The sequence below is a fragment of the Lissotriton helveticus genome, chromosome 3_1 (genome assembly GCF_964261635.1).
Source record: "Lissotriton helveticus chromosome 3_1, aLisHel1.1, whole genome shotgun sequence".
NCBI classification, from domain to species: domain Eukaryota; kingdom Metazoa; phylum Chordata; class Amphibia; order Caudata; family Salamandridae; genus Lissotriton; species Lissotriton helveticus.
In genome coordinates, this window is record NC_136061.1 from 1522766323 (window position 1) to 1522790300 (window position 23978).

At 47.0% G+C, this 23978-nt stretch overlaps 1 protein-coding gene across 2 annotated transcripts in view; it reads left to right on the forward strand.

The window, feature by feature from the left end:
* NECTIN1 (nectin cell adhesion molecule 1) overlaps positions 1-23978 on the forward strand; it is a 484094-nt gene that overhangs the window by 123674 nt on the left and 336442 nt on the right. Inside the window, exon 6 of one of the 2 annotated variants that reach the window (XM_078682172.1) lies at positions 11269-20862. The exons of the other annotated variant lie outside the window; for it this stretch is intronic. Within the exon in view, the coding sequence (XP_078538298.1) occupies positions 11269-11786 (518 nt within the window). The 3' untranslated portion in view covers positions 11787-20862. Of the gene's footprint in view, positions 1-11268; positions 20863-23978 lie in introns of those variants that run through there. 2 annotated transcript variants of the gene reach the window in all.

The following is a 23978-nucleotide window of genomic DNA, read 5'->3' on the forward strand; positions in this document are numbered from 1 at the left end:
AACACACAGACACCAGTGTTAGATTGGGAAAAGTTGCTGCAGGTTTATTACATATAACGTTATGTAATCACGGTGGGTTATCTTACGGACGATCCAAGGGCAGGTCGCATTCTCGCCACCTGCCCGCCTGATGAGCCAAGCAGCACAGTGGCGAACCACCCATCTGCTGCGCCATTATGGTAATCACTCTATTCACGCCCCTTGCGGGCGTATCTAGGCAAACCCCCGGTTGCACAGGTCCCGATGCATGACGCGCGACATCCAAAGAGGCAACTACAACGGCGAGGGGGAGATATATACCCCCTCGCCTTGCCTGCCGCCCCTGACGCGCGTCACAGTCCCGCCCACCCTCCTACTAGGCTCCCCCTGCCCGGGGGAGGAGTGGAGGACCACAGGCAAGGGGCGGGGGAAGCCCTCTGGGACTAAGGGCCCGCCCTCCTGATGGCCACCGGGTGGCCTCGGGCAGCCGCAGGTACAAGGCTGGCTGCTTTCAGCATCCTTCCAATGTCAGGAACAGGCACAGTTCTCCAGTCGAAAAGTTTTATAATACACAAACTTATCAGAGCGCTTTACATGATGCGAACAAACTCATTTTGTTAGGCACGGGGACATTAAGTGATTTGCCCAGAATCACTGGATGTTTAGCGCCCCTGCCGAGACTTGAACCTGGTCCCCCGCTTCGATGTCCACCGCTCTGGCCGTTAGGCCAGATCCTAGTTCCCCTGTAACCTCCATGCTATTGAGTTGCACTTTTAATTGGTCCCTCTTTAGTTCTGTGTTTATTTGATGTCATGCGTGGCCGTCGAATATCCGCAACACTATTAGAAGGCACAGAGAACACCTAGTCAGAACTGTGATGGTCCACGGATAAACACGAGCACTTCATAACATTCCAGTGAGCATCAAATGTCTGGTGGGTTGGGATAGTGCCAGTCACATGTCGTGTAACTACCCCTGTACCAACCATAGGGATTGTTCAAATGAATCCGCCTGGTGCACAATCATCAGATCTTACTACAGACCGACTAAAACAAAAACTTACTAGCAATTTAATAGCCGTTGTAGACCTATGAGCAAGGGAGGACATGGAAATATAAGTGCAAGCACAATTAAATTTTACCCTTTATTGCATAGATAGCACAAGTTGGAGCTAGAAGAAATACTACTCACTTACGACGGGAAAATTAAACTTTCGCAACGAAAGCAATTCTAAGAGAAGTTTGTCAATGGTAGACACATGGCACCGAGGAGAGAATGAACATGTTTCTTCTTGTAAAACAAAAAATAAAGCAAAAATGTATGAACAGTAATGTATACTGAAGAGAAGCACGGTGCGCCAGTGGTGTGCGACAGCCAAAGGGCTTCATGGCCCATTGATGTTCCACAATCAGAAGGTTGTGTTGGGTTCCACATCATTTAGGCAGACTCCTGGCCCTATTGTGCCCACATATGGGGAACCACAAGCCCGCCCCTGCCCCAGTGAGGTGCAAGGGTGGATGAGGGCTGGGAATGCGCAGGTGAAGAGATGGAGGACACTGGATACTGCACACTCAGGATGCATCACATCCAAGGCAGGATGCAGGCACCAGCCCACACTTGCCTAACACAAGGCCCATTGTGAACTCGTCCAAACCAAAGATAATCTGGGCCAGGCCGTGGCACAGCTAAACATGGCTGGAGGCTTTAAGGGGGGAGGGGGAGGAAGAGGCTGGAGTTTTGTCTCTTGCTGATGACATGTAGAGAGCTGGGAGAGGCAGTGGGATGTGAACCAGGGTGGCATGAAACCCAGGACAGGCTGAGACAGATCGAGAAGCCGGAGGGAGGAAGAAAACAAATCAGTGAGATGCCTGTCTCGGGTGTGGATAGGTTGGCTATCTTCCTGTCGCAGTGACACTCTGTCAGCTTTAGCTGTGCGTGTGCACACATGTATTTTCTTGCCTTATTCTTGGCGCCAGTGGTCAGTATCTATTTGTTATATGCATCTGCTGGTAATCTTTGTCCTTGAAAAAGTGTGTCTCCTTTGTGTTTTGTTTAGAAGTGCAAGTATTGTGGGCAGCGTAGGCAACCTGATAAGCGGGATCTGTCTTCCAGTCAGTGGTGCCCAAGAAAGCTGTCTTCGTGCTGCCCAAGCACTCCTTTTACTGGGCCACCGGGTTGCACCAATGTCTCATTTTCTCTTTCTGTTTGCCAGTTAGATTTAGGCTGATTAGAGTCTGGGGTGATGCTTGGACACGTGGTTCACAGCTACAAAGAGGCGGTAAGGGATAGGTAAATGTGCGGATCACACTGATATCTCGCTCATTTCAAAGTGCCCTATAAGTTCTAAGCCCTAAAAGGACATGCAGTGCAGAGAGTTACTTATTTGCCCTTGATCACATGATTTGGAAAAGAAGCGTTGCTAATAATGGGTTACGCATTTTCAAGTACTAGGTGGGCATGACTGCTGGTCGCCCAAGATATCGTATTGCAGCATTCATATAGCACTTACAGCCCTTGTGCACTTAAGCTCTTGCCTCCATGTCTAGCTATCAACGCCATGCAGACCTTCTGCGCATGTAATAAGCTGCTGCGAGCAGAACTGCACTTTGAGGAGTGGTCTATTCCATCACAGGATCTGACTAGGCGGAAGGTGCTGTCAATAGTACATCTTCCCAAGAAAGCAGTATTTAGCGACAGGGTGTAGTCTCTGTAGTGTACAAATATTTGGGGCTTCAACACTCTGGATCTCTCTTATCTGGAGGGGTTCAGTTGCCCGCTGCAGTCTTCCAGTTGAAACAGTCCACTCTAAGGGTTCTCTGAGCCTGAGGGGGCTGAAGAGATTCACAGTAACCTCTCTCTAGCTCCTTAAGTGAGGTTGCTTCACAAGTGTACATCTAGCACACTTCTGCTGTGCTATTGTCTGTCCAAACTGTTATTTTCTGTATAATTCCGGGCTTCTTTGCACACATAAAGTGGATTACAGTGCATCGTTGGTTCTGGTGTGCTGTGAATGTTTGTGTTTTTGGGCGGCAATGTTAGTGTTTGTTTGTAGGACGTGTGTATAGTTGTATTGTATTGTAATTACATTTATATAGCACTTACAACCCCTGATGAGGCGGCAAAGCGATTTTACAGCGGGTTGCACGCTACTGTGGAACCAATAAAGGATTAGTGGTGAATTAGTATAGTGCAATATGAAAGTAATTTGAGTGGTGGATATTTTAGTCAGTTATGTGGATTGAGAAGGCTAATGGAGGGATAGAAGAGGGAAAAATGTTTTTATTTATATAGCGCTTGCTACCCATTATGGCGGGTTGAAGCGCTTTTCAGCGAGTAGCACGCTACTCCGGAACCCATAAAGGATTAGTGGTGAATTAGTATAGTGAAATATGAAAGTAATTTGAGTGGTGGATATGTTATTAATTTATTTGTATTGAGAAGGATAGTGGAGGGATAGAAGAGGGAAAAATGCTTACATTTATATAGAGCGTGCTACCCCTGATGACGGGTTGAAGCACTTTTTCGGTGAGTAGCACGCTACTCCGGATACTATGAAGTATTAGTGGTGAATTAGTATAGTGAAAGATGAGAATTCGTATCAGAGTGAATGAGAGATGAGTCAGAAGGCTTACCTTGGATCTGGATTTGTGTTAGGCACACTTTCTCCCAGAGGGCCTCTTGGCGCTAGAATTGAAAAGGTTTAGAGAAGGAGCAGAAACAGGATTAAGCCAGACGTTGTGCAAACAGCCATGTTGAATGTGTTTTCCTGAAGCACAAGTGACCTATTGATTTTGAGATGGCTGGTAGTTGATTCCACATTGAAGGAGCAACTCTACCATATTCTGTGAAATTTCAGAATTTGAAACAGTGCCTGAATGGCAAAGCGAACAAAATGTTGAAGGACAGTATTTCATTAAACGGTTAGTTAGAAACCCAGGTGCTGTCCTTAGATGGGTTTATGTACAATGCATAAGACATGCAAAATGATGCAAGCCACCAAAGTGTTGTAATGCAGGATTGGTTGGCATACTGGGAGGCTCTTTGAGCCAACCATGTTGCTTGATTTTGAACAGCCATAAGCAAGGTATATGTGATGCTTTAAGAAATAAGTGCAGATTTGCGTAAGTCAAGGCAGGAAACAGTGAGTGCTGATGTGACGATGTTTCTACTCTCTAAGTGAAGAAGTATAAAAAGAGGACTACGTTTGTTCGAGGAAAATGTGGACGAGGTCTAGCATCAATTGGGACTCCCATACTTTTCACTGAACTGCCCAGAGGTGGACAGGAAGTAAACTCCTTTCACCAAAGGGAAGGTCGGCAGAGGTTCTGATTTTTCCAGATTATCATTTAGTTCGGTTTTGTCAGAATTTAATTAGAGCCAATGTCAGCTCATCCAGCCGTACACTTCCAAAAGAAAGGCTTCTTGTTGCCCTTATGATCCGACGGGTGGCAACTGCCTAGTCCTAGGTTAATAGGTTAAGCTGAACAAAATGTCTGTAGGGTAGTGGAGTATTCAAGGGTGAGTTGTAGTATAAATTGGCAACTGTGGGGTAGAGTTGCTCCTTGTGTGTTGTGTAGGCGTAATTGTTGTGCTGGTTGTGTACTAGAGTGTTGAAGCAAATTTAACTGTACCGGTTTCAGTGGGTGTTGTAGAATGGGTTGTATGGGGGTATTAGATGTTGTGACACTTGAGATGTTTGTGTTACGTTTAGTACTATTACGAAAGCAACCTGTTGCCATCCATTTTGCACTGGGTATTCTCTTGGTTTGTGTGAAAGTAACGGTATGGAGACGTTGGATCTAAGTGCGTTTAGATAAAAGGTGTTGTGATTATTTTTGAAATTGTTAAAGAACACCACACTGTCACATGTATGGTTCTGGATTCTCGGCTGATTACTTCTAGAGCGTTCTCTTGTTGTGTGTGTTGAGGTGTGGAAATGTTGACTCACCCACAAGGATACCCTTGTGGGTGATAGTGTGGGTGAAAGTGCCCTTTACAAATACACACAACATAACAAGTTCATTCTGGTATACGTTTTGTGGTTATGTTTGTGGCAGTTGAGTAGCAGCGCGTTGTTGTCACTCACATGGCTCCTTGTGGTGGCTTGGCTGCTTTCAGGTCGATTTTGTGCCCTGGTGGTGGAGTTGAGTGGAAATCTGTGGAATTGGTAAATCCGCCTGCAAAAGTGTCAAAGGTCAGCAAATAGCAGCCATAAACCTCCCTCCCTACAATCACACACATCAGCTCAGTGAATAAAATGTTGCTACTAAACATCTAACGTGGTCACTGACAGCCTATGCCCTCTGACAGTTGCACGTACTCCTCAAGATTGGCATCACACAAAGGATACAGCACAGTTATAGAGTCTGAGCAGACCCGAAGCACCTCTCCATAAGAGGGCACCGGCTCTGGTCGACGCGGCAACTTAAGATGGTGTGCGAATCTGCAACCAGATTGTACACAGTGCCAAGAAGCCATCTTCATATCAGCTCTGCACCTTACAAAGCTTAATAGCATGTACCATACGCCTTGGCTCAGTTGAGGTATTGGTTGAGTGTTGTTTTTTTTGTTACTTATGGTTGAGGCCTTCTGGCTATGCTTAACCCAGGCAGAAACTACAGAACGTGCTCCTTTGGCACCATGGGTGCACAAATAATCAACTTTCAGTGCAGCAGGAGCGGGCTCCCCCGTCACGTGACCAGGGCACACTTTCCACTCCTTGCAGCTAGTTCAGGACTTCGGTGCTTTCAACAGACGGGCTGAGAAGAAAGCACTGGCGTACATTGCGTCCCAGAGAGACCCTGAGTGCCAGCGGCCCCGTCACCACCCTCGCCCTCCCCGGCCTGACCCTCTGCGGCCCGCGGAATGGCGGGCAGACGATAATTGGTGCAGGCTTTCGACAAGGGATCGAGAGCTGCGTGCCATCCTCATTGAGGTGGGAAGGAATGGAGGAGCATGTCTCCCCCTTCCCGCCCCACCTCACCCGTCTCATCAAACATAGTATTTCACCTCTCTGACTTCCAGGCGGCACGCTGCTTCCCCGCACCTTTAACGAGCAGTTTCTTAGAAGTCGCATCATAATTAGGATAAATGGCTGCACGTTGCCATAAACCACAGAAACGGTGCGCACGAGCTCTGCGCAGCAAATGCTCGGGTGTTGTATCATCCGCTTCCAGCCCATCTAAATGCACTACCGTGAAATAGCGTGTAGCCCTTATTACCCCGGTATAGACTAGGTAAGGGCGGCTTACACGCATGGCACCAGGGTTTGAACCCTTTGCGGGGCCTCTCACTGATCCCTGGGGTAGCTCATGTTTAAAAAGAAATACTCCGGGGACAGAGAAAACGCAGTATTTGGTGCAATCTTGCAGGTCAGGCCTTTTGTTTTATTCCATAAAATTATCTTGTAAAAGGAAAGCTGTCCATAAAACGCAGGGGTCCAGGGCAGCGAGCCAAAAGCAGCCCGGAATAAATGCTCAAACCAGTCCGCTCCAGTCCCCAGTTCTTTCTCTCTCTCTTCTCTCTTCTCTCTCTCTCTGCTCTCTGTCTCTCTCTCTCTCTCTCTTTTCTCTCTCTCTGCTCTCTCTCTCTCTCTTTTCTCTCTCTCTGTTCTCTCTCTCTCTCTTTTCTCTCTCTCTTTTCTCTCTCTCTCTGCTCTCTCTCTCTCTCATTCTGTGTGTGTTCTCTCTGTTCTCTTTCACTTCACCTCGCTCTGAAAGGAAATTCTCCCTGTGTCTGCTGCAAGTAAACTCCGGAAGCTGGGGAAAGTGACAGAGGCATCAGGAGCGCACCGGGGCTTTCAAAACTGTTCTCCAATGGCCCCAGTCCACCGGGGAAATGCCCGGTGGAATACAAGGCCTGTCCTGCCCCGAAAGTGCCAGAGCAGCTCTTCTAGAACTAAAGGTCTAGACTAGAAGGACTAGAAGTCCCAGAATGCAAAGTGATGATTTGGAATGTATGATCGACTACCACATGGAGCTGGGAATCTTGAGCTCTGTGGATGTCTGACACGGGTATGGTGGAGGTGAACAGATGGAAATGCCAGTGCATGCCAGGGCTGATGTAATGAAGGCAAGCAGTGAGCCAGAAAAGGGGCGTATGGCATCTAGAGGGAAAGGCAGGTTGAGGCCAATGCAGAGAAAGGAAGCACTGAGGTCAGAAGCCACTGTTATAGGATGAGGCTGAAGAATGTTCAATGAAACTTTATCTGTGGATGGTAATTCTAATAATTAGTCTATTTTTATACAGCGCCTCATACTGCGATTTCAAAGCACTGTAAATGACAAGTGTTACTATCACCCAATGTATGTGTACTCCATTTATATATACTTTCGACGTTTGAAAGTTTGAGTTGGCCTTGACAGGACTCAGACTTGAGACATTTGGACCACTTCATGATGGGGCAAATGTTCAGCATACTGAGCCATCACACCTGGTAAACAACCTGACAGGGGCTGGTTGGTGGCTGGCAGTGTAGATGGAGTACATTCCTAGAGGTAGTTGACGGTGTTGGCCTAATGCCGGTGATCAGAGCAGGCTGATTTATGATAGCTGGTGCATGTAAAGCGCAGCATCTGGCAGCACTGTGGGAGGTTGGTGCTGGTAGCCGGTAGACTTTAGTTCAGGGTAGGAAATGTGTACGATTTTGCAAAGCCAGAAGGCGTTTGGGGTGAAGTGCATGGATGAATGTTGCCTGAGGTCTGAGAGGGACAAGGTTAAGCAGGGGTTGGTAATTGATAACTTGTAATGCGACTGGTAGTGTAGGGTCTGGAAGGGATAGGACGGAGAAGGGGTTGGTGATGTTTGGTGTTACTCTTATTACCAGGACTGGATGGGGTAGTCCTCAACAAAGCATAGTGCTATGTGGAGCGGCACACACCATTACTTGGTGCAGAGTGTGGGTGGTGGTAGGGTCAGTGGCCGGTGTACAGCAGTGTTACAGGTAGCTAGAGCAGAGTGGTTGGTGGAGGGGAGCACTGTGAAGGGGACAGGGTAGCAAGAAAAAATAGAAGGCTGAGAATTAAACTTCTGTATGAGGCTGGGGAGGACCAACTTGGGTGGTGATGAGAGATTGTTGGAGGTGGATTTCACGAAGGGATTGGGAGATTGCAAGCGTGTAGAGTTATTAGAGAGCGGTCACGGCATGCCAGGCTTTTAGGGGTTAGCTTAAGGTTGGTCCAGCCGATGAAAGGGGCAGATGGTGGATGGTGTTTTTAAAGTGGAGTACACAAGTAGCATGAAAAGTGTGAGTATTCCATGGCAGGTTATTGGCTCCTGTATTAAATTGTCTTGTTGCATGGAGTTGGCTGCAGTGATGTAGAGTGAAGCGTGCACGAGTATGAGGTTGGTATATAGCCCGGAAGCTGGTAAGCTGCACCCACGTCATAGTGAAGCAAAGTAGCAGGTGCGGCCCGTGCAGGTAAGAGTGGTAGGGTGGGGTGGGGGGGATTCAACATACGACAACGACAGATTCTTAAATATAAAAACATGTTTTTTTATTTGTGTCTATCGTCGTCGTATGTCAAATCTCCCACACCCCGCCCCACCCCACCTCTTTTACCTGCAAGGGCCGCACCTGCAAAGTAGACCAACATCCGCACAGCTCTTGTGAAAGTCCCTGGTGTGCTCACAACACTTGATCAATACATGGGTGTCGTGATAGATATTCGCGGTTTCATTTTCATTGAGGAAAGGCGGACAGAGGGACTGGTGTTAGCCTAGGGATCTGTTGAGTTTGCAAGCTTTGCAAAGTTTCAGAAAAACTTTGCAGTATCAAAGTTTACAGAGTATTTCGCTTTGCTGCATGAAAGTTGTGACTTTTACAGTTCATACAGAGCATGTGCTGTCCTTACCTAACACTAACAAAATGTTTCTGCGGATGCTATGCTTTACAGATAAAAGCTTGTGTTATTTTCCTGTGCAATGCCATATGCATCGAAAATGTCTGCCAAAGGTAAACCTGTACACATAAATTCTGCATACATCAACCAGCTTGGGCGGGTTTGATTAGAGCTAATAATATCATGATATGCTATTATAATTATCTGTCACTTCAAAGCAATGCTTTGTGCGGACTTAGGCAACATCAAACTGGCAAACCTTTGCAAAAGTCACACAGGGACAAAATCGTCAGCTTCACAAAACTTTTCTGGTTAAAAGGCAATCTTTGCACAACCTGAGTTGGTCCAGGCCACAGATGCATGAGCAGGTGGAGAGATTGTCTCCCACTTGTACAGAGAGAGAACTTGTTCTGAGCCTTCTGAAGATTGGCTCAGAATGCTTGTGGAATCGGGGAAGAGCGACAACACTTTTTTTGGTAGTCTCTGGAGTTTTCAAAAAGGATAAGCTATTTTGGGGTGGGCTCGCTTCACAAGCTCTATTTGTCTCCACGATAGCTGTTGACTGTTCTCAGTAAATCGAAATTTACCTAAGGGGAGGGGGGTTAATATATTGTTTGCATTTTTGGCACCTCATTGGGCAGGACAAAAATTCTAGAAAATAGTCCCATTTAACCTTCATTCATATGTTGCGTGACCTCATTGACACCAGAAATTGTCCACACGGAGAGAGAAGCCATCTTGGTGCATCTGAAGGCCTGTGCCTTGACAAGCCCATATCCAACTATTTGCAGACAAAGGACGCAGTCCCGACACTAGCGGAGCTACTGGCACAAAGCCCATATCCAACGAGATGCAGACAAAGGACGCAGTCCCTAAACTAGCGGAGCTACTGGCACAAAGCCCATATCCAACTATTTGCAGACAAAGGACGCAGTCCCTACACTAGCAGAACTACTGGCACTAAGCCCATATCCAACTATTTGCAGACAAAGGACGCAGTCCCGACACTAGCGGAGCTACTGGCACTAAGCCCATATCCAACTATTTGCAGACAAAGGACGCAGTCCCTACACTAGCAGAACTACTGGCACTAAGCCCATATCCAACTATTTGCAGACAAAGGACGCAGTCCCTACACTAGCAGAACTACTGGCACAAAGCCCATATCCAACTATTTGCAGACAAAGGACGCAGTCCCGACACTAGCGGAGCTACTGGCACAAAGCCGATATCCAACGAGATGCAGACAAAGGACGCAGTCCCTACACTAGCAGAACTACTGGCACTAAGCCCATATCCAACTATTTGCAGACAAAGGACGCAGTCCCTACACTAGCAGAACTACTAGCACTAAGCCCATATCCAACTATTTGCAGACAAAGGACGCAGTCCCTACACTAGCAGAACTACTGGCACTAAGCCCATATCCAACTATTTGCAGACAAAGGACGCAGTCCCTACACTAGCAGAACTACTGGCACTAAGCCCATATCCAACTATTTGCAGACAAAGGACGCAGTCCCTACACTAGCAGAACTACTGGCACTAAGCCCATATCCAACTATTTTCAGACAAAGGACGCAGTCCCTACACTAGCAGAGCTACTGGCACAGAGGTCATGCCATCTGCACAAACCCCTTCATTCAGTTCACACTCAAGCACGTCACTCCCCTTCTACCACTGCTCCTTGTAAATACATTCATAAACTCTGGTACTCTGCTAGAACAAAGACCCACAGACATGAACAAAATCAACACTCAAATAATCCTTGGGGGAAATAAACATGCATGGATCTATACAATGCTCGATTATTGTTATGATTGGTTCAGAAATTAAGTCCATGGCTGTACGTATCTGTGAAGCAGGCATCAATGCGCCTGCACCGGCATTCCAATCACATGTTCTCTGGTGGTTGGCTGGCGTTTGCACCATTGGCTTCAGGTGCAGATCAGTTACCACTTTATCCAGTGTCAAGTTGTGTGATTTCTGTTTGCTTGTCTGTACGCTGGGAAGCTTGAGTCCTTTAGCTGTCTGTTCCATGTGTCTTTGTTTTCTGTCTGCTCAATTCTTGAAGGTTTTGTCTCCGCTTCCCTATTGGTTATTGGGTCTTTTTCTCGCTATGCTAATTGAATGAGCATCTTGCATACCAGTGTCTTGCTTACTTGGTCGCTTTGAAATAGATCACATCTGCATGCAAAAATGAAACATCACTACTTTTTCTCTAATATATTGCAATGAATGGACCTGCATTAGTGGGACTGAGGACGCTGTGGGAGGTGGGGGGGTGCACGTTCCTTCCCTCCCTTGCTTTACCCTTCCTTGTTCCTATCCCTCATTTTCCCAAAACAAAATTATGTCTATGACAAAAATAAGAATGATGAATCAAGTGATGGAGAACGTAGCTCAGGACTGACCTGTGTCCCCCTTCCATCTGTCTTTTCCTACCCAGAATTTCCCTTCATCCCGACTCCTACAGGACAGCAGGACACGACTACAGTTCCGGCTATTCCCATGGCTATCATTGGGGGCGTTGTGGGAGGAGTCGTGCTGGTGCTGGTGGTGGCTGTTGTCCTCTTTGTGGTGCTGAGGCGCCGGCATCATACCTTCAAGGGAGACTACAACACCAAAAAACACATCTACGGCAATGGCTACAGCAAAGCTGGAGTTCCGCAGCACCCACCCATGTCCCAGAGCCTGCAATACCCCGAGGACTCGGATGACGAGAAGAAGCTGGGACAACTGACCTCCAGCTACGAAGAGGAAGACGAAGGAGGTCGGAAGCTAGGGCCAAAATATGACGACGAGTCCAAGCGCCCATATTTGACCATGGACGAGGGGGACACGCAGGAGTACACCGATGATCGGACACTCAGCTTTCAATACGACCCTGAGCAGATAGACATGGTCGACAACATGGTGTCCCAAAATGACGGATCGTTTATTTCCAAAAAGGAGTGGTATGTGTAGTGTGGCGCATGAGGCTCTAGGAGCGAAGCGTGCGCACAAGCCCATGGCACAGTACATGCATGCACGAATGCAACGCGCACACCATCCCCTGTACGAGGTTCAGATATAGACTCGACAGCCGCCTTTTGGCCATGGAGGGACTCAGGGGAGGGCTGGCAGCTTCTGTCTTAACTGTTTTATGTTGATTTTTGTGTTTTGAGTCCATTTGAGTTCCTTACACGTGATCCCATTCCTGGGCCGGTGGTGTCAGTGTTACATTTGCTGAAAATGGCTGGTGGTTGGCGACAGTGAACTTGCATTCCACTTCCTACAACGCTACGGCGCCCAGTCAACAACGTGTCTCTCTATGCCTCCTCCTATCTCCAGAGCACCCCTAAACACTGGAATTGCTTGGTATGTTTACTGTCTATTTTTTGTCTATGTTTAATTTTGAGGGACGGGTGGAGGGGCAGGTTGGACTGGCACATTCTATCACCCTGCTTCTGGCGCCAACCCGGCCCTACCGTTCTCGCTACCAGACCTATGTACAGAATCCAGCCATCGTGTAAGGAAAGGTAACATGCATGATGTTCAACGACGTGGGAGAGGCGACGCCATTTGAAGCTCTCTCAAATTTATATTTCAGCGATCAGACTTATCTGATGAACTTTTGGTGTATGTGCCTGTTCTGTTCATGGAAGGGAATGCTCTGCAATTCTAAGTGGCAGATAAGGGGTATGTTTATGTACTTGTTCTTTCTTCAGTCTTTTTGCACTGTAAAGCCCAGTCCACTCAGCTGGGCCCTGCCAGCTACAGAGAAGGCTTTTGATACAAGGCCTTGAAATCTACGTGTTCAGCCATTTTTAAGTGTGTTTATGACAAGGTGTAATTGTTGATATGAACCAAAAGAGTCTTGCGTTGTCTGGGACTCTAAAGGACAACACAAGGCTGACATTTGACTTAACATGTTGATTAAGAGAAATTGCAAACATTCCAAGCTCACCGCATCATTTTCCATTGATGACAAAGTTCCCCAATTTCAAAAGTGTTGAAAGGAGAGTTTTTCAAAGTGGTGCTCTATAATGAAGCAGTGTTACATTCAGCTGGCCAAGAATAGAGAGTGTTTTGAAAGAAACAGAAGAGGTGTGGGAAACGACATAAAAAATCTAGAAATTTCGACTTTCGCAAAGCCAGGCCAGAGGTAAGCCGGCAACCAATCACTGGCATCAGAAGGATACAAATATTCCCAGTGCGGTGGCCAAAGACCAGATCGCCCAAAGAGTGCCAAAGCCTAAAGATGCATCCGCACTCTTAGTCCCTGGCACAATTTGGCTCAAGCATTGGGTCGCATTGTGGTGCGTAAAGGTTTAAGCTAGAGTGTAAACCAGCGAGAAAGAGACCTTCTGTAGTTTAAACTCACAGAACAACATCACAATGCTCAAAAACAAAGCACCACGGTTGAGTTGTGAGTAGACACATATTACCACAGTCGATGCTGAAGACCAGTAGCAAATTTACCAGAAATACACAAAGATACATCCAATGGTTGTAGGGTAAAGCACTCAATATCATTAGAGAGTAGAAGACAAAATAAAAGATGACCAGAGTGGAGTGCTGAACAGTAAATAAGTTAACCTCTCCTAGGTACTGAAGTGCAACGCAGAGCGTCACAGTCACATAAGACCGAAGCGCAACACCAGATCTGATGCTTAACCGTAAACAGGCTGGTGGCAATGGATGTTCAAAATGGCTAACTTTAGAAGCTAAACAGTGTAGCTTTTGACCACTTCTTAGTATTACAACTTTCCAACGTTACAGGAAAACTAAAACCGACCCCACTCCCTAGGGCAGTAATACCTGGAAGTGTACAGAACTGCTCGCTATGACATTCCAATAGCCATTGGGGGATATTTTATTTGCACAGGCATAAAGAGAATGCTATCTTGGAGGTCAGGCACATTTTTCAGGTTTAGGTCTAAACAGAGGTTGTGAGGATAGGAGGAAAGAAAGCAGCATTCCATCTCAAGGTGGTTTACTGTTTTACCTCAATGCAGAAGCAGATGTGTCAGGATTTCACAAGCGGGATCAATATTTAGATTGAGGAAAGTATAACACTGGAGAGTTTTGCTGTGTGGTGTACATGGCGGGGAAGCCGAACATGAAGAGTGCCGAAGTTTGCTGAGGAGATGCCCACCATGGAAGGGACTGATGCACATGAATAGAAAGCCCAAGGGCAAGCAAGAGATGTCTTAGAGCCTGATTACGAGTTTGGTGGATGGGTTACTTCATCACAAAAGTGACGGATATCCCGTCCGCCATATTACAAGTTCCATCATGTTCCATTCCACCCATCCGCCAAACTCGTAATCAGGCCTTTAGCCTTCTGTGGGGAGCATGGCAAACTGTACAAAAAGCTACAGAGGTCCTGCTGACGAAGGACGGGTTTGAATTAGATTAGAAGAGTTCTGGGTCTATCAGGAATATGTAGACTTTGGCTATGGAAGAGTAATGAGGATAGCTCTTAATGACTATGTCAATGTCCAACTCACTTGTTCCTGGAGCGTAACTCAGGGGAAGGGACTTAAGGCAGAGTTAGGTTTACTTAGATCTCGCTTAGATATAACCCCTACCTTTTGCACCAGTCACAGTGGTTGTTCTGCTCTTCTCTCCTGGGCGGCCTAGAGTTGGGCAGCATCTTTGCACTCTGTTAACTTGATCATGTGTGAGTAGGAGACCCTGCTGCTCTGCGGCTCTCCCTTAGAGCATTAGGCCGTCCCTCCAGGAATAGAAATCACAAGTTGAGAAAACCCTTAATTTCATGGTCGCATTCGCTTTTCCCATCAGCTTTAGTTCAGCAAAAAAGAGAACTAAAATGGATTTCAATGGGCATGATGGTACATTCTGAACAACAGACCACAGTAGTCACAAGCATGAACTTCTTTTATGGCCAATATATTTCCGTAGAGAAATCTACCCAAAAGCAGCAGGAGTCTGAGATAATCTCTCTCTTTACAGTGGTACATTTTGTAACTGAAGGTACAAGATTTTTAATCGCCTCTCCGAAAGCGTTCATGCACTTATGCGTGTACACGCTCTCACTCCTCCGCCATCACATACTATAGTGAAAGCCCATGTATTGGTACTGTGAGGTAGCCGCCATCTTGGAAGAGGTATGATGTCATAGGTCAGGGAGCGCCAACACTGCTGGAAGACCAGATGCCACTACTACACAGTGTCTGGGAATTGTTTATACAGGAAGTAGTTCTCCTAAAGATACAGGATTGATTTATGCTTGTAGAACAACTTCAGACACCTTGCCCTAAGGTATAGAACTGTAAGACCTACATTCCAATCCTGGCTTTCTCATTTGGCCAGATTGTGCCATTGCCTTCTCTCCACGATTTTCCTCACCCTAACTTTTGAGGGGGCATGTGGGCTGAGATAACGCCACTTTGCCCACCTGTGTAAAAGCGCACTTAACCTTTCAGATCTGTGCAGGGACCACAAAGGGCTCAGGGCTGGGCCTCTGTTTTGGCTCTCGTACACTTCAGAAGTAGAGGGCCGCAGCTCACGTCTTTTGTGTTTTTTTTTACATTTAGGGTTATAGCTCGTAAAATATCCTATTGGCGCTATTCTGTACGGCCTACGCCCTGGTTCTTTTACCTCTTGCTAGAAGTGTGTAAAGGCGCAGAAAGTATGACGCAGTTTAGTTAGCATTGTGTGTGTTGCAGTGATGATCTTTTTAAGGCTGAAATTACTGTCCTTTCCAGAGCTTCTTTGATAGAATACTTCCTAATGGTCATACTGGGTGCATGGCGCCCTCATCCTTAAAGTAAATACAGACTAGGTCCACGCGGAGTCCTGCACTCGGGCGCCCCTCTCTCCAGGTGCGATAGTGACTGAATGAATGTTAATGGAAGAAACAGCAGAACCCCAGACGAGGCCCAGCGGGAAGGGGCATTATACCCCCCTTGACATCTGTTAAATGCAGTGAGAGCTTTCAGGGGCATTCCTCGTGCAGAAATGGAAATACCTGGGTCATGGGAAATGACTTCTTTGCGAAGGAACCCAATATAATTTGACCCTGCTCCGCCACCGTAGACTCGAGCGGTATTTTTCTGCGGTCCTGTTGAGGTTCAGGGGAGCTTTTAGGACGGTGAGCGATCAAAGAGCTTGCCACAGAAACACACCCCTGAGCAACAGTAGGGCATTCGCGCCCCTCACTTCGGACGCAGTGCATCAAATGTTTAACTCTCCCGCCCAGCGGACGCCTGTTCGTCTGCTGACCTTTGACGCATTTAACCTTTGACTTCATTTACGCCATTTGGATGTGGTGCCCTTTGCCCCTATTATCTTCAGAATGCTTGAGGTCAATAGGTATTAGTGCACATTAACCCCTTTAGCGGGCCCCACTGTGCTTCAAGTCATAGGTACTCACCTGCTACAGCCACCAGGCTAGTTTAGTCATTGGGTACCGGTGCCCTTCACCAACTCAAGTTCAAGGGTGTCCGGCTCCCTGGTCAAAATGTCATTCTGTCCATCAGGCAGTCAACAGCTTTCGGATGTAGTTATTTATACATTCCAACAGATCCGATTCAGGCCAGAGACTAGTGATTTTTGAAGCCGAAAATGGCTTGATTTTATGCCTCTACCTGAAATTACCTCTGCTTTAATACAAGTCAAAGAGGAAACTGCATCTCCCCAATTCTTTTTTTCAAAATCTCCAACTTTCCTGCTGTACAATGTTGGCATGTGTGTTTGTTGCAGCGTTGCGCCCTCTGGTGGCTATTTATGACCACACCTTAAGGCCACTCCCTCCAGGGTCCTTGACATAGAACTGCCTCTGGCCATGGGCCCTTTAACCTCTAGTACTTGAGGTACCTGGGTACTGTTGCCTCCTGCTTTTCATTTTGAAGACTTCAGTTTCTCTGAAAATGAAGCAAAAGTAGTAACTGCAATCCTCATTACCTCCTAGGGCCAATCCATGGTTGCCAAGAACGACGTAAGTTTGAACACAAAGAGTAAATGGACTCGAGAGGGAGCACTGGACAACTTCCCGAAACTACTCATTTACCCCCATCACCATCTAGACTCTTACTCACAAATGCATTTCAAAGCTTTCGACGGCAGAAGGCAGATGATCACATGTTCCCATCAGGCTGTAGGTCTGTGGCACAGGCTTTCGTAAGTGAGGCTTTTGGCCTTCAATGTCACTGACTTGGTGCCAGGCCCCACAGGCCTTTCTGAAGCCAGCGGCTTGGCTATTAATCTCCAGAATTCCTTCTGTTGACTGTAGGATCCTCTGAAAGTATGGCACCGGGGCCCAACCTACCAATGTCACAACCACCTGCACCCGCTGTAAGACTCCCAGTTCAGCAGAGGAGCACCAAGGTTGTATTATTGAGAGGAAGGAACAATGTTACACCCTGCCTGGTGGTGCTGGCTACTTTCTGACCCTATAAAGGAAGGGGCCATTGTGAGTCCTGTTAAGATGTTTGAGCTATTCATGGGCCTGACATCAAAGGCCCTTTGACCACTTATGGTTCCTTGAGGATGAGTTTACTGGAAACATGGGTGTCAAGGGCACCATGCCATTGACATGTACCAAGTCGTGGCCTGCAGCTTATTAATCATTGAGATGAGGGTACAGTGCGTGCAATCAGAAGGTGCTAGGCCACCCAATGGTAGCTCACAGAAGGATCGTTCTTTAAGATGAGGTTACAGAACAACACAATCCCATACTCCGGTACCCATTGGTGGCTCATGGAAGGTTTAGTTAAGAGGTAAGAACACTGAATTATTATCACCACAAGCTCCAACACCCAAAGGGGGTGCACAAAAATGTCATTGAGATGAAGTCACAAAAAAACTCCATCATATGATCAGGCACTCAATTGAGGTTTGAGACTAGGTTACCCTTTGTTACCCCAGAGTTGAAAGACACTTTGCAGGGATCAGGCACCGAATGGCAGTTAACAGAAGGATTTAGTGAATAGGTGCAGAATGGCACAATAACAAGGCCTAGGACTCTGGTTCCATTCCTCAGGACAAGCATATAAATTAAATGGGGCGATGGAGCTCGTGAGGGGATAGGCCTGTAATAAGGCAGGTAGGATTGGGAGCATCAGTCACTGGGAAGATACGATACACTTGGGCTTCAGATGGTCTGGCTCCAGAGACTTTCTTTCACAGCACGGCTGCTTACAGCAGTGGAGGGGTGCTGCCAGTGCTTAATTTGAGCCAGTGGTTTCCGATGCTCGGCACCAGCACTTCATTGGTTTCGGTTGGCGCTGGATAGTGAATAGTTTAATTTACTATGCCAACTCCAGTCCCCGTGGATAGTAGGGAAGGTTTTGGATAGTAAATTAAACTATTCCCTATCCTACAGCGCCCTCCAGCGCAAGTCGTTGTAACGACTTGCGTTGTAATTCCTGCGTTGTAAAGGTACTGCGTGGAAAAAGTTTTGTTGTAAAGGATGTTTACCGGCAAGGGGTGGTGCACATTGTAGTGGCCTCCTGGCCGGGGCCCTGGCACTTATTATTTTGCAAATCAAGCACTGGGTGCAGCTGGGAGGTAGAGCCAAGCCACTGCCAGGCACTGATTGCTGCCATGAGGGTATGAGCGAGTAGCGCAGACTGATGGGTCAGGTAGGATCACGTCCAGCGGTTGATACCAGACCAGTGCTGGAAGAGGCTCAGCCTTTGAAGCTGGGTGAAGAGCCGGACTGTCTTTCCCCCCCAGGGGACATTGTAGAAACTGTCTGTGCCTGCGTAGGAGCCCAGGTCGCCATAGGTTCATGCTGGGTAGCACTGTATTTGTAGGAGCTCAGGTCCTTCAATCCAAGGGGCAGCCCCCTCTGTGTACAAGCTCATATCTCCTGTAGTGGTAGTGCTGCTTGTGCATGCGCTGAAACCTCCTGCGCTGCGAGCGTAGTACATTACACACATCATAGCCAAGACATGCCACTGTCACAGGGGCAGCGCAGGCTCTGTAGAAGCTGAGTAGCGCCATCAGAGGGGTCAGTAGGGCCTTCTGTGTGATCAGGCGCATGCAATATTTCAGCTCCTTCGCTTTCCTACAGAACGCTCCTGGCCTAAGCTGTCCCGGGGTAGCAACGACAAGGGGCTGTTGTAGGTTATTTCAGTATACGGTTTCTGATCACACGCTATCATGAAGCTGGTAGGAAGCAATGGGGGCACTGTGGACATTTGAGGTAGAACACCCCAGATGTGTTTAAGTCGAGATAGTCCCTGGTATGAGGTGCAGACCTCTAATCAATTTCCCATTTCACAAACCCCATTTGCCCCACACCTTTCATTAGTGAGGTGGAAAGTACTATTTTTAACTGACCCATGTACCTTGTTCTTCAAATTTACAAAGTTGGGGTGCCAAGGGTAGAACTTGTGGCTCTGCGTCAACCTCTTACTCTTTCACCAGCTGTGCAAATTGTGTTTTCCCTACAACCCAGATGTGTTTGAATAAGGATGATGAAAGAAATACCCCAAAACTCCAGGGCAACTGGTCTGAGATCAGACCTGAGACTCTTGCAACTTGTAATACCACCTTTAAAAGCTAGTGTATGTGTTCGGCTGATGCCAGGTTTGCGATGTGTATGGACCAGGCAGTGCTTAATTTGTAAAAAGTTATAGTATCAGTGCCCTTCTCAGTAGGCCACTGCAGCTTGCACCACCCATTGACACTGCCAGTGCTGCAAATACCAGTGCCAACACAACTACTAACCACCACACTCTTACAAGTGTGACAATTCAGACTATTTCAGACCGCACAAAGCTACAGGAGTGGCGTGGGTGACAGGTATTATTCATTTTTAATGTATTTTGAATTATTACACACTATTGTAGTGCTCATCTCAAAATTAGGCAGACAGCGCCACCATGTGGTGGACTGCCATTCGTGCCGGTGTTGAGTATTAAGTGGCGGTGCCAAGCAACGGAAACCAAGGACTCAAATTAAGCACTGTGGGCCACCATAGAAGATCATGTGAACAGTCTTGGCTTGGCACAAATAGGACTTATGTGACTTTGTAAAGAAAAAACTTACCCCCCCCACATAATCTTTCAATTCTTGCTACGCCATTTTGGTATAGGTTATTTCTGATGTGCAGCTATGCAACCGTGGTGATCTAATGTGATTGTGCTTTTTATAATCTGTGATTTCCCAACTCTAAAAGGTCGCTGGAAGATGATGTTCTCTTGATACATTTGAGGAATGTTTGATAGTTCTAGGTCTCTTAATACAGTGGGACTTGAAGTTCCAAAGTCTGACTTGGAATACAAAAGAAGGCCTAGCTCATCTTGGAGTGAGGGCAAGAGCTCTGGTGCCACACTGGGCGCTATCTTCCGTCATTGGGTGGCATACCTAGATCCAGCCTGGTGGCAATTCTACGAAGATTTCGGACTGTTGGAAGGTGTCCTTGGGCGCATCTGCAGACGCCACAAACTCCATCTCAGGGCTCTAGATTGCTTTAAACCCTGGCACATGCTCCCGTCATATGGGATTATTGGGGAATTGCCTCTCTGGCTGAAAAGAAGAATTTAAGACTGAATTATAACCATATTTTACTTTGTTGGTGGAAGATGTGGGTTACCCACAGAAAATGGACTCTGATATTCAGATTTGATATACATCTCTGGCCCCTTGAGCCCCCCACACTGGCTACCCACTGGTATGGTAGCGGCGGGCCCAAGATGAAATGGGCACACTGTACCATGCCAAAACGACCTCGGCCTCCTGCCGCCGAGGGAAATCGCTTGCTTCATCTCCTCCTCATCCTCACGTTGCTTGTGCCCGACTGGTGACGGTTAGCCCGCCCCATGTATTTTTGACGGTCCGTGCTGTAACAAAATAATCGTTTTGTATAAAAATTGTAACTGACTGAGCATTCACGGTACTTGTTTTCATTTTGTAATTATTTCTGTTGGTGGGGAGGGCTGACTAAGAAAAAGGAGTGCTTTTTCTGGGATGACTTTTTTGGAGTGTTTGACCCAGCTGTGTTAGAGCTGTATAAAGATAGTGGCTCAAAATCGTGGCAAAAAATGTACTTTTTGTTTTTTAAATAAAGAGTTTAAAACCCTGATTTCTTTTTTTATGATGGTGGTGTGTGAGTTGCTTCGGCCCATCGAAGGTTTGTGTATGGACACTTCTAATGTGCTTCTCAAGTTGCCAGTTTTGCCTAGTATCCAAATACCAACCTGTTATTGAAAAAAATGTACTTACTGACGCACTACAGTTTGTGACCAATAACACTGAATTGATCACAAGAACCCCTGATTCCTGAAAACTGCCAGACTATTGGCAAAGTGATGTGCTATAAAAACTGATTGGGGCACTTGTACACTCAAAGATTTAAAAAAAGAAAAATACTGTGTTCAATTCTTTAATAAAGTTGAAACAAGAGGTACACATATTTCTAATGACTACTGTCAAATGATCATGCACGCAAGTAATACAATCAGCATTTTTTTTAAGAGCTAGCACTCTGGGACGCAAACTCCATCGAGAGCAAGAGACGGTCTTGATCCCAGCAGAACACCATGAATGCCATCATAGCAAAGAAATACCACCACATCTAGCAGACACAAAAAAGAGTGTTGATCACCAACATTATTTTATTGACTAAAGAATAGGGAGACCTAGATATCCAAGTATCCACTCCCATTGGTCATACATTCAGTTCATCTCCTTCAGTTGCAGTCTAGTGAAGTAGTAAACACACTTTCTGCGCTAGTGGAAAGTGGACAATAGCTCTAGTGGTTTCACATTCTTGTTATGCCTATTAACTTATGCCTCAATCATCAATCAAATACAGAAAAAGGGACTAAGGCTGATGCCTTCCCATGTCAACTGGGATTGATTTGTGAATAGTAAAGGAGGTCTGTACATTGGCCTACAAAATCAAAGAGGCTTGAAATGCTGGTAAAGTGGAGGAACATTTGTGGACTCCATTCAGTCCTTTAGGATAGTACACCTCAGTCAAGCCCACTGGTAGCTGCTTTGTGGTTATGGGCAAGTAATGAACTGCACTTCAGGCAGCACTTCAACATCTTAGTGTAAGGCCTACACTGAGAGGAAGGCGCACTCCGGTGAGTGAAATTGATGATCAGATTTATGCATTTGGGGCACATTTTTTCTTTGCTGTAAAGCCTTATATTACTATCTGTACTATCAGAAAATGAAACTGTCAAATGCACGAAAAGAGAACAGACCTTTCCAGGATATCTTATTCTTTACTGGAGCTTTCCTCTGGGCTTCTCTTGCCAGGTGAGTAAGTGAACTGCAGTGCAAACACTGTACCGCACAAACGTTGCACCACAACAAGGCGGCTTTCTGCCCCATCATGATGAGTGTGATTTCTGTTTTTACTTTCATTAGGGACATTGTTCTACCGTCTATATTCCGTAGGTCACACGTCATTTTTTGGCAAGGTAACGCTCTGCAAATTGAGTTGTCTGAAACCAAAATTGCAAATTGTTTGCCAGTGATGTAGGTAGTATATTTAATATAGCACGCATTTGTTGCCAAAACTGCCTACCACGCATTGAGTGCTGTAGGAACCGTTTCATGCATCATTAAATAACAGCACTGAACACAAAATAGCAAAGCTAGTGATGACTATTCTACAGTGAAAGGACATGAACGGAAGCAAGCATCCAAGTAAATCCCAGGACCCGGAAGCTATTTACTGCGACAAGGAGTGATATCTGTCCTGAGGTCTATAGCGCTTGATTTTTTGAGTGGCAACACACTCCCTCAGCATGCCATGGGAAAGATAAACAATAGAGAAGCCACACCAGTTCAAGAATTCTGGAACCAAAATGACTTGTGTCCAAAGCGATAACAAACGCAGGATGTTATTATTAGGTGGGTGTTAGAAATGGGGGTCTCTAGTTGGCAATGGCCGGCGCCACCATCCAAATAGGGACCCTTCTTCCTAAGTCAGGGCAAGTGGCCCATCCCCTTTGACATCCCCTGCTCAACCCTGTGGTAACGTAGCACGAGCAATTAGGCCTATCCCAGAGGCAGTGTGTGAAGCGTTTATGATCACGTACAATAAGGCAGTAATGACACCACAAAAGGACACAACTCGGGTAGGTATGGAAAAATAATATCTTTATCTAACAGTTTAACTCAAAACTCTCAAAGCGTTTCAACAACTACAATTCATGTCAACCCTTAGGGACTCATAGAGACAACAATGTATTCACCAAGGCATATCACTGACTGAGTTCAGGGCCGGGGCCTACGCGACCCGTGGCGCACCAGATACCTGTCGTTGAAAGGGGATACAGCACGCAGCTTCTCGAAGAGGCAGAGACGGTGGCCGGCGGACTCCCAGTGACCACAAGTCTTGGCGGCTGAGGTCCGCAGCGTGCACCCACAATAATTCGGGTACTCGGGACAGCCGGGCGCTCAGTGGCAGGAGCACGCGGCTGCGGCGTCCCGGGCTGGTGGTGGCGATTACTCTCGTCATGCAGCTCCATGGTGGGCTCACAGCGGCAGCAGCTCTCTCTTAGCTGCGGCGGCCCACAGGACAAATCATGTTGATGCACAGTAGCAAAGGGTGCGGGCTCCCAGCGACTACAGCTCTCTCTCAGCTGAGGCAGCCCACAGGACAAATCCCGTTGATGCACAGTAGCGAAGGGTGCGGGCTCTCAGTGGCTACAGCTCTCTCTCTGCTGCGGCGGCCCACGGGACAAATCACGAGGATGCTAAAGTAGCAAAGCGGTGCGGGCACTCAGTGGCTGCAGCTCTCTCTCGGCTGCGGCGGCCCACGGGACAAGTCACGATGATGCACAGTAGCAAAGGGTGTGGGAACTCAGCGGCTACAGCTCTCTTTTGGCTGCGGAGGCCCACACGTCGTAGGATGGTCTCGGCCCGGCTGGCACAAAGGTGGACTCTCAGCTGCTACAGCTCTCTCTTAGTTGCAGCGGTAAACACAGGTTCAGTGAAGGGCTCGAAGGGGCAGATTCTGGCAGGCTCTCAGCGGCGGCAGCTCTCTCTTAGCTTCGTTGGCCCACACGGGTTTTAACAAGAGATTCAAAGGTTCAGAGTTAGGCGGGCTCTCAGTGGCAGCAGCTCTCTCTTAGCTTTAGCGGCCCACACAGGTTGAGCAAAAGGTTCAAAGGTTCAAAGTTAGGCAGGATCTCAGCGGCGGGAGCTCTATCATAGCTGCAGCGGCCTGCACAGGATCAG